Below are 13,524 nucleotides of genomic sequence, written 5' to 3' on the forward strand. Positions count from 1 at the left end.
TAGCTTAAACCTTAATTAGAGGTACCATGGTGACAGCAAAGAATAATTTGTTCCCTGGTTTTTATCTCATAAACTGGATGTTTGCAAATCAAGAAGAGACTGTTGTTAGAGTAGTAACAGGATAGACCACTTGAGCTAATAGCTTTATAGAAAGAACGTTGTTGATGGAAAAGCAAGATATAGTACATTGTAAAGCTGCATGGGCAGGCTCATTAGCCAGTTCAGCTATAAATGGTGAATCAAAAGTACAAATAAAGTGCGTTCTCTATTCAGCCAACCAGGTCCTTCGTATACCCATGGGTGGACCTTTACTTCACTGTATACAAGATCTGTGGGTGTCAAATAATCTTTCATTAGTTTACTTTTTTAGCTGATGGATCACCAGCATTAGAAACAATGTAATATTAGACTGTGTTCAATATATAGTAATAATCAGAACATTTCAGTTAAGAATTGGACTATTTAATAAACACGTGTCCTTGACTGGCATATTTCCTTGGTGAGGCTATAAACTCAGGGTCTAGCATAGCGGCCTTGCAGCCAGCTATGAGAGTCCTTGAGTTGATGCCCAATTGGGCACTCTCTTCAAAGAGTTTGTATGCATGCAATGGGTTTCCTTTGGGTTCTTCTGTTTTTTTTTTACAAACACCAAAAACATATAGGCAGGCCAATTGAAACTGATTCTAGTGTATTTACCTGGTAGGAACCTTAGATTGTAAGCTCCATTGTAAATAGGCCGATGAACAATCTCTGTAAAGAACTGAAGAACTTGCTAGAGTTAAAATGTTTCCTTTAAAATTAGGAAATTAGGAATGAATTAAAATATTTTATTGAGCATAATATAATGGATAACATAATTCCAAATGTATTGGAATGTGTATGAGATATTAACACTTGTGGGTGATATTGGAACTAATTGATACACAAAATAGCGTAGTGTATTTTTATACAAAATAGTGTTTATAGTAAGTGGAGCTCATAATCAGGGCAGGATTTACATAGTGGGTTCCCCTAGGCCCACTGCTGTTTGTCTTCCCTGTCCCCTCCCCTTTATTTGTGCAAATTTTCATCATCGGGACTGGAGAAATGGGGATTGTTACAAGGGAAATGTAAAAAAACGATTGTATCTCCTGCTCATCCCCAATGTTTCTGAACCAGTATGGGTTTGGTTGAGCAGCATGCCACCCCCTAAAATCCTGCTGCCCATCCCGGGCCTTGGTGGCCTTTCCACAAATCTGGGCCTGCTCATAATAAGTTTGTTTTCCATTATATCTAGCTCAAGCCTTGATGGTCTCGATGCTGACAGCGAAGGAGAAGGAACATATCCAAGATACAGTGCTGGGTCTTCGTTTAAACAGGATTCTACTGCTCTTCTGGGAAACAGTGGGGATGAACTTGACTCTCCTGAAAGAAATGCTGAACCTGACTTTCCAATTAGAGGATTGGGAACATTGCCTCTTCGGGGAAAGGTATATTAACATTTTGCCTTTATAATAGACCAGGTTCTTTTCAAAATGTGTCAAATGCTAGTCTCAAGAAATAGAAACCTTAACAAATACAACATGCAGGTGACTTGTGTTTACCTAGAGAAACATGCAGAATACTTTATCATACCTGAAGAAACAGCTCTAGAAGCTCTCTCTGTTTGTTTAGGATAGCAGCTTCCATATTAGCTGGTGTGACATCACTTCCTGCCTGAGTCCCTGCTTGATCATAGCTCTAGTCTCAGATTACAGCAGGGAGGAGGGAGGGGGGGAAAATGGAGAGAGGAGCAAACTGAGCATGCTCAAGCCCTAGCCCTGGAGGTTTATGCGAAAAGCAGGAAGTCTGATACAGAAGCCCATGTATACACAATAGAAGAAATAAATGCTGTGTTTCTTTTGACAGAGGACTCTGAGCAGCATTACTTTGATGGTTTACTGATGTATTTATATATACCTTTCTGATAAAGCTTATTTAATTGTAGGCTTTCCTTCTCCTTTAAAGGGCATGTAAAGTCTAAAATAGAATAAGGCTAGAAATGCTGTATTTTGTATACTAAATATAAACATGAATATTTTTATATTTTTATTTTTATATAGGCACCACAAGCCTAATCAAACAAATAATTTATGCTTTCAAAGTTGGCTACAGGGGGTCACCATCTTGTAACTTTGTTAAACATCTTTGCAAGACTAAGACTGCTTAGGGATCATCATAAACAAAGCTGCTTGAGTTCTGCATGGCTGGGAAGTAAGGCGGGGGCTCCCCCTGCTGTTCATGAGTATGATTGTTTCCCTGCTCAGCAGTTAGGGACCGTCTGACAATTCCTATCCACAGCAGTAAATGAAGGGAGAATTTCACTGCATACAGTCAGGTTTCTTATAAAAACGGTACACATTTTTCAATTAAATATATTGGAAATAAGCTTCTTTTTCATTAAAGAAAGTAAAAATGTGATTTTATTTTTATGCCTTTACATGCCCTTTAAGGAGTTATTCAAGGAGACCTTTTTATGTTCATCAGTAGACAGCTCTATAAGCCTGTTGATTCCGAGGGCCCAGAATTTGAGTTTTGCCATTGAACTTTTTCTGGCATCTCCTATGCTCAGTATAAAGCAATTATACACAAATCTTTCCTTTTAATACATTAAACATTTCCATCTGTCTTATGCTGGGCAATATTTTCATTTTTGTAGTTTGGCCTATTTACAGGAAATTATTTTAGTCTATAAAGGCTTTCTTGGCTACAGTACTAACATGGTTTGTGCAGAAAAGTGTCAGTTAGAGATAATTAAATCGATACAAGTTTGTCCTTATTGTGTAAATCAGTTTTTTCCATGCATATGCACCTGATGAAGGCTGATGAGCCAAAACATGTAGTGCAAAATTTTCTGCAATAAAGACATGACATTTTAAAGACACAGTGCCAGGGCCGGGCCAAGGGGTAGGCAGAGTAGGCATGTGCCTAGGGCGCAAAGCTGGGGGGGCGCCAGGCACGTACCTCCTCTGTCGCCTACCCCCAGTCCGTTCCCATCTCTGCCCGACTGTCTCTGCCCTTTTCTTCTTTCTGCGCTCCTGCGCATGCGCAAATTGGTGCCCGCGTGCGGCCCCCTGTCTGCCAGATCGGTTAGGCAGAGAGGGGACCACACGCGAGCGCCATTTTGCGCATGCGCACTCACACTGAGCCGGCCCATGCGCCCGTGCACGCGGCCCTGCACTATATAAAGAAAATTATGTTATTATAGATTTATTGTTTTTATGGTTCTACAACAATCAGAGTCATGAATGTTGCCATAAAATGGTGGCAGGTCGTAATTTTTTAGAATAATAAAATGTTTATACTAGTAACTACTATGTATCTTGGTCATTTATCATTATAGCACTCCTTTGTCATTTTACTCAGTACATTATTCCTTTAGGATTCACTAATCACAGGTGTTCGATTGCGTTCATACTCCTGTTCCTCGCCAAAGCTGTCTGTTGGAATATCTCGCTTAGGAAGGGACCACTCTGTTGATGACACAAGTGAGGGTAAGCATCACTATCCTGGGATTCTGATCAGAACTTTTTAACAGTTCGCCAGAGACATTTGATCAGGATTCAGCGTTGTTGTGATCATATTTAGAACCTTGATCAAAAGAGGTGAAGTTCAGTGCAGGGTATATCTCAACAGACACTACAGACATTAACCCACATATGTAATAACTAAACTAAGTTTGCCCAAGAGCTGTATATTTGAATTAATATACCTTTTAATTCAAATATAATGTACTGTTGCCCTGCACTGGTAAAAGTTATGTGTTTGCTTCAAAAAGTTTATATAGTTTATAATATTTTATAGTTTATATAAATACGCTGTTTTCAGCCATAGGGCAGCCATTTAAACTGAAAAAGGAGAAAAGGATACTCAGGATACTTAGCAGATAACAGATAAGATCTATAATAGAATACAGTGGTAGTCTGCAGAATGCATCTGTTATCTGCTACAGTATGTAATTTGAAACTTGAATGGCTGCCCCCTTGACTACTTTTGTTTATATAAGCTATAGTAGTGTTTCTGAAGGAAACATACCAGTTTTAACAGTGAAGGGAAACAGTACATTATATTTAATTACTTTAAAACACTTTTTTAGTGTTATTGTTCTTTTCGGGCAGAGATTAGGGGAGATTAGTCGCCCAGCGTCAAATCTCCCCGAACTGCCTTCCCGTCGGTTTAGAATCTAAATCGACAGCGGGATGGCACTCAGATCGCTTGTTTTCCGTGAGGCAACTTCGGGCGACTTTGTAAAACAAAGCGATCTGAGTGCCATCCCGCTGGTGATTTTTATTCTAGCTGGCAGGAAGGTAGTTCGGGGAGATTAGTCGCCCGAAGAAGAGGCGATTTGTCGCCAGGCGACTAAATCTCCCCGAATCTCCACATGTGTCTCTACCCTTAAACGGGTAACCAGTAAATTCTACCTGATGATTGGTTGCATTGGGTTACTGCAAACTTAGTGCCTCTTGTTACATAACCCCAAAAGACTTTACATGTTTGTTTGCATATTTCTCTTCTTTAAATCCCAAAAACAAATATGTTGTTTATAATCTTTTATAAATTTACATTGACATTTTTAATTGGCCACACCAAAAGTAAGAAATCTTAACTTGTTCAGAAATTGGGAGTTGATTAACCATATGTTTTAGAAAGCTTCACAAAACATTCCATAAGTGCTTAATTGCATAAGTGTATTTTTCAATAGCAACCAATAATCAATTAGTTTTGGAAAGATGAAAGCAAAGACCCGACTGGTTGCTATTGGCATCTGCACTTGTGCAATTTAGCACCTACACTTGTAGACAAGCCGCTATGTCTGATGGATTATTATGATTATTAGAACCTCAAATGGTCACATTGATTTAGGCTAAAATTGCTCCACTTTTACCAGAGGCCTAAAATACTGCACTGCAAGGTTGTCCCTGCCCCTGGGTCTCCCAATAAGTAATACATGCCCAGACCAGAGCAAGGGAGATTTGGGAGCAGAGAAAACATGGCATTTTGGCATTGCATTAGGTTATACAGGGCCAGTATAATTGATAAAAAGAAGCACACTGGTCTGGGGTAACAGGTCAAACACATTGGCAACTCCAATGCTTTTTACTTTCCCTTTCATATTTAGTATAATAGCCTCCTTTTATGTTTCCTTTGCACCAGTGGAAACATGACAGAAGACATTAAATAATAATCAAGGAAGAGTGACATTGCATTATTGGATGTTTGGCCAATCAGAATTATCCAAAGAAGGAATTCTTTAGTTTAGGCATTAGCAGCTCTAACCCCCTAAACTGGGATATCACCTGTGCAGAACAATCACATAACACTGTGTCAGCAGGGGCGTAACTACAGAGGAAGCAGACCCTGCGGCAGCAGGGAGGCCCATGAGGTATAGGGGCTCCACAAGGCCCTAATTCATATACAGTTTCAAGGAATGTTGGTAAAACAAGCCAACCTCTAAACATTTTGGGGGCCTGAAAAATAATTTGCTACGGGGCCCATTAATATCTAGTAATGCCACTGTGTGTCAGCATAGGTATTAGATACGTTTAATTTATTCTAATTTATGATAGAAATTAATAACAGGATAGTATGCATAGATATCTTTAACCTTTTAATGGAAAATCTGTACTTGATTGACATTCTACATTTCCTATTGCTCTTTCATGCCAGTTTGTATGTTGACTGACAGTTTATGAAGTGCCATTGCTCAAATAGGGCCGACAACAGAATGTTATCTGCAGAATTGTAGGAATCATTTAATAATCTTGTACCTTGAGATTCTTAAGTGACCCAAGTGTTTTTGCTCATTCCAGTTTTATGCTTTATAATATGCCAAGAAAGTTAATGTATGTATATCACGCTGTCCTTCTTTTGTTTGCCATAAACTGTAGTTGACGTTGTGCTTTATTTTTGACACATATGAATTCATAACTAATACACATCTCATTGACAGCTAAACAGAGTTTGGTGGACCTTCTTCTGTCTTCATCTTTTATATTAATGTCACATGAGCTGTTTTGTTGCCATGGTTTTTAGAAAGGGAAAGTGGAGAAAAATTGTAAAAAGTTACAGAATTTTAGTGATGAATAATCCATGCAATGTTTTACATTTACCCTCTATAATACTCCAAAACACTTGATTGATCAATTTAAATATTTATCACAATGCCAACTCAAATATTCATGTGGAAACTGATCACCTTGCCATGGAACAACAGTATCCTTCTAGCAGCAACTGATGTAGTCACTACGTCCTAGGTAATGCATTGGTCGATGACCATGGGTCTTATGACCTTTCTTAGTTAAAAACTGTGGTGATAAAATCAACCATGTGACATGTTCATGCTTAAAGCAGTGACACTGAGTCCAACATAGCAGAATCAATACCAGCAATAAATATAGCAATTTAAAGAATTTGTTCCTGCTCTTAGATGGTGTGGTCAGCTTCAGTGGTCGCTCACTCCTCCAAGCACTTACATTGTCTAAATCAGTATATCTTCTTCACCCTGGTAGTAAGTACTAGAGTGGTTACTGCAACAGAATCTGAAGACTTCAATGTTGCATGGGTCTTTCTTTGCTTTCTTTTGGAGGAATTTATCAAGGTAAACAAATGGATTGTGACTCTCATGAGGAACGTGTATAGCTGCAACGGCTCATGGCTGAAAGAATAAATTATCTCCTCATTGGATGCTATTATTAATGTTAGACATGATTTTACCAAAGAGGTCAAGAAAAAAAGTGCTGTTATTTCAATGAATCAAGACATCTACAAGCAGCACCATGCCCCTCTCATGTAAACATAATGTGCTCTGTATGCTGGTACTTTGAGTTTCCTTTATGGGTAACCTTGATAAATTTCTCCAGTTCCTCTCTTTCGAGTACTATCTCAGATGGTGGCATTCTCTTGTGTTATGTTATACTCATTTCAATAAAAGTTTACAATGTTTCTCACCACTGTCACCGCAAAACTGACAATTCTGTATCTGTATATGAATAGATAAATGGTTGTAATTGCATATTGATATTTCTGCCAAAAAGAACTTCTAGTTGTAGAGTCCCTTCCGGTTTGAGTACCAGCATCCTGCATGAGCATGATGGGCTCTGAGTTACTAAAAGCATTGATAACCTAGCTATAGTCTAGTGAAGGAATGACAATATTTAAGGCCCCATATACCTTATTTTATTTTTAATATGGGATTGTCTAATGAAAATAGTAAAACCTGAAGTTATATATTTACTTTTCCATTTACTTATGCTGAGAGTGCATTATTGGCTCAGCCTGCAACACTAGTCTTACTTAAGAAGCCATTGTCTCACTGCAGGGCAGCCACAAGCTCCTTATCAACCCACATAGGACCTCTTTTGGGGTTATAACTTCATTCCTGGCCTCTTGTGTAAGGGGAAGGTGCTGTAAATGGCACTCTTCCTATAATGACAAATCATTGGGGTTTCTTGTAGCCTGTAGAGAGAGATGCCATAAGTCTATCTTCCCTGTACTAAGGGCAAATTCTGCTCCAAATTTGTAGGATAGAGTGGTGCTTTAATACCCAAGACTGATCAGACTGTACATGATTATAAATGTTATGTAGTGTGTCTAACATAGTGAAAATGGTATAGCTCAGTAGAAACGCCTCCGTTTATAGGCAAGTTGCCATCAAAGTGAAGATTCAAGTTAAAATTTTTATAGATCATAAATGGGAGTACAGAAGGATGTCCAGGAGTTTGATCTTTGGGATTTAATAACACTTTCCCGACTATCAGGAAAGTATTAACAAACTGATACATTTATCAAAGTTGGTAGATGTGTCAATTTGTTGAGATGTGTTCAATTGCTGGCCATTTGGCAACCTCTTTCCCCAATATGCCCATATACAGTATTACCAAGCTGTGCTGAAATATTCAGCGAGTGCAGATGCAGTTTGTTGCTTCTGTATCTATAGTAAAATGATGGGAGTTCTTCGGCAAACCCATACCATATCCATTTGTAGCTTATGCTTTGTGATATAACTGAAGCCACAGGACCTGTGAGAAAAGCAAGGGAGAAACAGGAAAAGCTATCTTTTGCTTAGAAAAACTACTATGGGGGACATATTTACAAAATCATTTTAAAATTTTAATCTTAAAATGTTAATTTCAATCATTTTAAAAGCAACACAGAAACACACTTATAAGGCTTGAGCTCACTTAATTTTCTACTAATTTTCCCTGCGTGATCTTTTGATGAGCCTGTGATGCTTTGTGTGTTTTGCTCATCATGGTGGTGGAAGAGTGTTTTTGTTCAATGCTGTCTTGATAGGGACTTGAAGTGTGATTTCTTTTAACAGAGCAACGGGCGTACAGCCTCCCCGATCAACTGAGAGAAAAAAGGTAACGTGCACTTTCTTTCCCTGTGCTAAAAATCTTTTTTTGTCTATTCGAGCACTTATATCATGCTATATCATGGACCAACTATATTGCAGTATGGTTGGCCATTTAAAGGGGTTGTTCACCTTCCAAAACTTTTTTCAGTTGTTTTCAGATTGTTCCCCAGAAATAAATACTTTTTTCAATTACTTTCCATTATTTATTTTTCACTGTTTCTCCAAAATCTAAGTTTAAAGTTGAATGTTCCTGTGTCTGACATTTCAGTCTGGCAGCTCAGTAATTCAGATGCAGACTCTACTGTTACAATTTTGCATCATTTAGTTGATACATTTCTCAGCAGCATCTCTGGAGTATAAGCAACTATTGTATCAATTCCAACAGCTGCCTGTAATGAAACCCAGAGATTTCTACTCAGCAGGGACAAGGATAAGTAATGTATAAACTAAATATATCAATTTAGAACAGTGTACAGGGTCGGCGACTCCCCCACAGAGCTGCTTTAGAATGTGAAATATTACACTTTACACTTAAATATTAGAAAACAGAAAGTATTTGGAAAAGTCATTATTTCTGGTGATCTATCAGAAAACAACTAGTTGTTTGAAGGTGAACAACCCTTTAAGTGTATTTTTTATTGATTTTATTGACCAACGCTGTATGCAATATTGAGCCTTTGAATATTTATTCTGGACAACCAAGAATACATCCTAGAGAGTCAAACGGCTGGAACTCTACACAATGCGGCTAGTGTCACACTGAAAACAAAAGCTTTTTATCCTTTTTGTCTTTTGTCATTTGGTTGGTCAGTTACAGCTCAAAATCTAGTTAGCTAATGACTATCAATGATGTGTGTTGAAGGCACAAAGTAGTACAAGGAAGTATAGGAGGCACACCATAGACACTCATGAAGTCTGTCCATTCTGATTAACAAATTCTTTATGTGAAACCAAAATATATGCAAATTTAATCAGTAATTCTACATATTAAAAATAAAATCTCAGTAGCCTAAACAGAGGCAAATTCATGTTGCTGTTTCTACCTCTTTGTTATGTATAAAATGTTATGTATAATTTACACCAATTCACTTTTTAAAGATGTTAAATCTTATCCCTCTACATTGCCTCTGTAGAAGCCATATTGCAGTTTTCTGTGTGTAATTTAATGCATAACTATGTAAATATGTCAGGATGAGTAAAGAGAGGATTTCCGTTTGTAATGTTAGAAACAGTGAGTAGATACGTCAATGTATATATTTCTAACAAGTAGGACATTTGCCAACCCCGCTATAAAATAAATATTTATTGGAATAGAGGCCTACTCTGCTGCTAATCTCTAAATTCCAATACATTTTCAGAATTTAGTTATATTGTTAATTAAACCCTTGCTTATTGTGGCAAAGGAAATGAGCAACACTTTTGAAGGAGTCTATTCATTCGTTGGTTACATATTCTATATTTCGACCAAGTGGCAAAAGACAATATAAAATAGGATTTTATCTTAAATTATAACATGAATAAAGTTGTTACTGGATAATTAATCTACATATATATTGTTTTTCTGTATATGCTGCTCTTGATTAGGGATGCCCCGAATCTCTATCACTATTTTGGATTCGGCCGAACTCCCGAATCCTTTGAGAATCCGAATCCTAATTTGCATATGCAAATTAGGGGTGGGGAGGGGAAAAGATTTTTTTTTACTTCCTTAATTTTTTTACAAAAAGTCATGCAATTTCCCTCCCCATCATTCTTCCCCTTTACAAAACACTGGTAAGGCCCCATCTAGAATATGTCTTGTAGTTTTTGTCAACTAGGATATCTCTGGTATAATCAATATGGACTAAGCTATGCATACCACTATTTCTGATACAGACTTATCATTTTTGAGATGAGAGTGTTTGTAATTCTTTAGGCAAGACTATAGTACTATAAAACTTGCGGTCAACTCTGCAGAGCACATTAAAGGGGAACTATCGTGAAAATGTAATATAAGCTTCATCATACTGAAATAAGAAACTTTCTAAATACATCAAGTAACAATTCTGTACTGTTTCTGAAATAATCAAGTTTATCCTTACTATCACTTAAATATCACTCATCTGTTTCTCTTCATTCTCTCTTTATGCATTCTGAAATAATCAAGTTTATCCTTACTATCACTTAAATATCACTCATCTGTTTCTCTTCATTCTCTCTTTATGCAGCAGTTGGGTGTCAGATATTCGCTGACAGTTAGGTCCAATTTATCTTATAGGGGTGCCTAGAAGATGTATTAGAGCTCACTCTATTAAAATAGCCAGACATCATGCAGAATTTGTGCAAAAGGCAGGTATTTTGTTAGATTTTGTTTGTACTGGAATCAGTTATTTGAGTGAGCTCTAATTCATCTGCTAGGAAAGAACCCCCCCATAAGATATATTGGATCTAAGGGTCAATGACACCCAACTGCTGCAGGAAGAGAGAATGAAAAGAAACAGATGCTGAGAGAGGAATAGTGAAGATAAACTTGATTATTTCAGAAATGATGCAGAATATTTAATTGATTGCATTTACAGAGTTTCTTATTTCAGTATGCTGAAGCTTATATTAAATTTTCATTTTTGGGATAGTTCCCCTTTAACATCTTTTAGGGAAGTAGAGAATTCTTGGTGACAGTTATGACTGTCTTCTAATTTACTAGAAGAAAGTCATAAGTACAGGATAAAAAAATTATTTTTGGAAAAAATACCTTTTTATGCTTTTGACACTGTTTTCACTTTTGTACATATATAGATTAACAACTACTGAGCTTTACTTTGCTAGGATTGAGGAGGAGGAATGGGATAAATACACAACCCCTGCAAAGCCGGAATCTGAAAAGAACAAAGTCAGCCGGACATTCAGCTTCTTGCGAAACAGGATGAGCAGCACCAGGAACAAAAGCAAGGTGAGACATCTCACATGCCAAATAAATCTGCTTTACTTCAGGACTGGCAGAACTGTTAGTGCGCAAGAAATAGTGGCACACCGAAATGATGATTAAGGCATGTAGCAAGACATAATTGCATTTCTTGATGTATTTACAAGGCTATTTGTTGTGCTGATTATCAAATGGTTCACTTCCTGCAGTTACAGATTCATAATAACATTACGTTGCAGGCACATGGAACCAAAGCTAACAGTCGTGCAAGTAAAATCAAATTAATTAGTGTCCATGATGTTGATAAATATGTTCTAATAGATTAGTTTAATTATATTGCATGAGTCATACCTTTATATAGCTAAATTACAAAAAAATAAATAAAAATATGGAGGTTAACTGTTAAAATATGTTAAAATATATCTTTGCTCATTGAAACACAACTCAAACTTGTTATTGTCATTCATTTTGTAAGCATTTAACTACTATAAAGTACCATAGCTTTGTTTGAAGTCATGCATTTACATCCAGACATATAATAGCACTTTTGTAAATGGATACTATGGGGCAGATTTATCAAGGGTCGAAGTGAATTTGAGGGAATTTTCGAAGTAAAAAAATTCGAAATTCGAAGTAATTATTTGGATACTTCAACCATCGAATAGGATACCACGACTTCGAATTCGATTAGAAGTAAAAATCATTCAAATATTCGACCATTCGATAATCAAAATACTGTCTCTTTAAAAAAACTTTGACTTCAATACTTCGCCAAATTAAACCTGCCGACCTACTTCAACCGCAGGATACCCAAATTCGATGAAAAAATCTTCGACTTCAATATTCAAAGCCGAAGTATTTCAATGCGATGGTCGAATTTCTAGGTATTTTTAACTTCGAAATTCGACCCTTGATAAATCTGCCCCTAGATGTAGAAAATATATTAATTCATCACAAGATGATGTGACTTTGACTTCAATACTTCGCCAAATTAAACCTGCCGAAGTGCTATGTTAGCCTATGGGGACCTTCTAGAGCATTTTTCTAAGTTTTTGGAAGTCGAAGTAAAATCGTTCGATCGTTCGCTGAAATCCTTCGAATCGTTCGATTTGAAGGATTTAATCGTTCGATTGATCGATTTTACTTCGACCGCAGGATACCCAAATTCGATGAAAAAAACTTCGACTTCAATATTCGAAGCCGAAGTATTTCAATTCGTTGGTCGACTTTTGAAGTATTTTTAACTTTGAAATTCGACCCTCGATAAATCTGCCCCTAGATGTAGAAGATATATTAATTCATCACAAGATGATGTGAAAGTATTATTCGATAATTCATTGTACTTATCTGGACAAGTAACTCATAAATGTGCATGGGGTACCCATACAATAGGCATCAATGTCTGACATTGTATTATAGTTATTTTGTCTTTCTTTACCTGCCTGAAAGGGGTCACACTTGCTACAGTATTTTGGATGTTCAGCCAGCTGCTTTACTTTTTATTGGACGTCTCTGCTCTATACACACCCACATTATGTTTCCGGTTAGTGGGGTTTAAATCCAGGAACCTGTTCCCCCAACACATAAAACTACCGATGGCACTAACATTCTAATTTCATTCATTCTTTCCTATTTGTTTTTCGTCCCTCGACAAAATAATGATGTAGGTGAAAAATAAGGATATGAAAGAAAAGCTGAACAGACATCAGTTTGTGATGGGAACATTTTCTGGGGTGGTTCCGTGCATGGTGTGTGAGAAGGCACTCTTGGGGAAGGAGTCTCTGCAGTGCTCCAGTAAGTGACCTTTATTTCTTTCTTAAAGGAATAGTAACACCAAACAATCAAAGTGTTGAAAATATAATGTAGTGTTGCCCTGTACTGGTAAAACTGATGTGTTTGCTTCAGAAACACTACTATAGTTCATATAAACAAGCTGCTGTGTAGCAATGGCGGAAATTTATTTTTTAGTTAAGTGCGGTAGTTTTTAAACAGACTGTAGACACTGCTTTACTGACTGAAGTGAAGAGCCAGTGAGTACAGGATCTGCGAGTTCAAAAACGTTCTGTACTTAAAATTTGCATTGTTTTTTATGTTTAGAATGCTGAAATGTTTTTGAAGCAAAAGAAAAAAGACTATATGGCACAGGTTAAACAGTGGATAACAGATAACACCATTTATGTTCTACAGAGCTTATCTGCTATCTGCTGTGTAACCTGAGCCTTTTCTCCCTTGAATAGCTGCCCCCATT

At 37.1% G+C, this 13,524-nt stretch overlaps 1 protein-coding gene across 3 annotated transcripts in view; it reads left to right on the forward strand.

Moving 5' to 3' along the window:
* The window catches only part of arhgef28.S (Rho guanine nucleotide exchange factor 28 S homeolog), a 136,983-nt gene that overhangs the window by 84,069 nt on the left and 39,390 nt on the right, over positions 1 to 13,524 (forward strand). For 2 of the 3 annotated variants that reach the window (XM_041580498.1, XM_041580499.1), the window contains 6 exons: positions 1,277 to 1,469; positions 3,401 to 3,512; positions 6,446 to 6,526; positions 8,339 to 8,381; positions 11,150 to 11,303; positions 12,944 to 13,070. In XM_041580498.1, coding sequence (XP_041436432.1) covers positions 1,277 to 1,469; positions 3,401 to 3,512; positions 6,446 to 6,526; positions 8,339 to 8,381; positions 11,150 to 11,303; positions 12,944 to 13,070 — 710 coding nt within the window. The remainder of the gene's footprint in view (positions 1 to 1,276; positions 1,470 to 3,400; positions 3,513 to 6,445; positions 6,527 to 8,338; positions 8,382 to 11,149; positions 11,304 to 12,943; positions 13,071 to 13,524) is intronic. The other variant, XM_041580500.1, reaches the window with a different exon arrangement.

Source organism: Xenopus laevis, chromosome 1S, assembly GCF_017654675.1.
Source record: "Xenopus laevis strain J_2021 chromosome 1S, Xenopus_laevis_v10.1, whole genome shotgun sequence".
Taxonomy (NCBI): Eukaryota; Metazoa; Chordata; class Amphibia; order Anura; family Pipidae; genus Xenopus; species Xenopus laevis.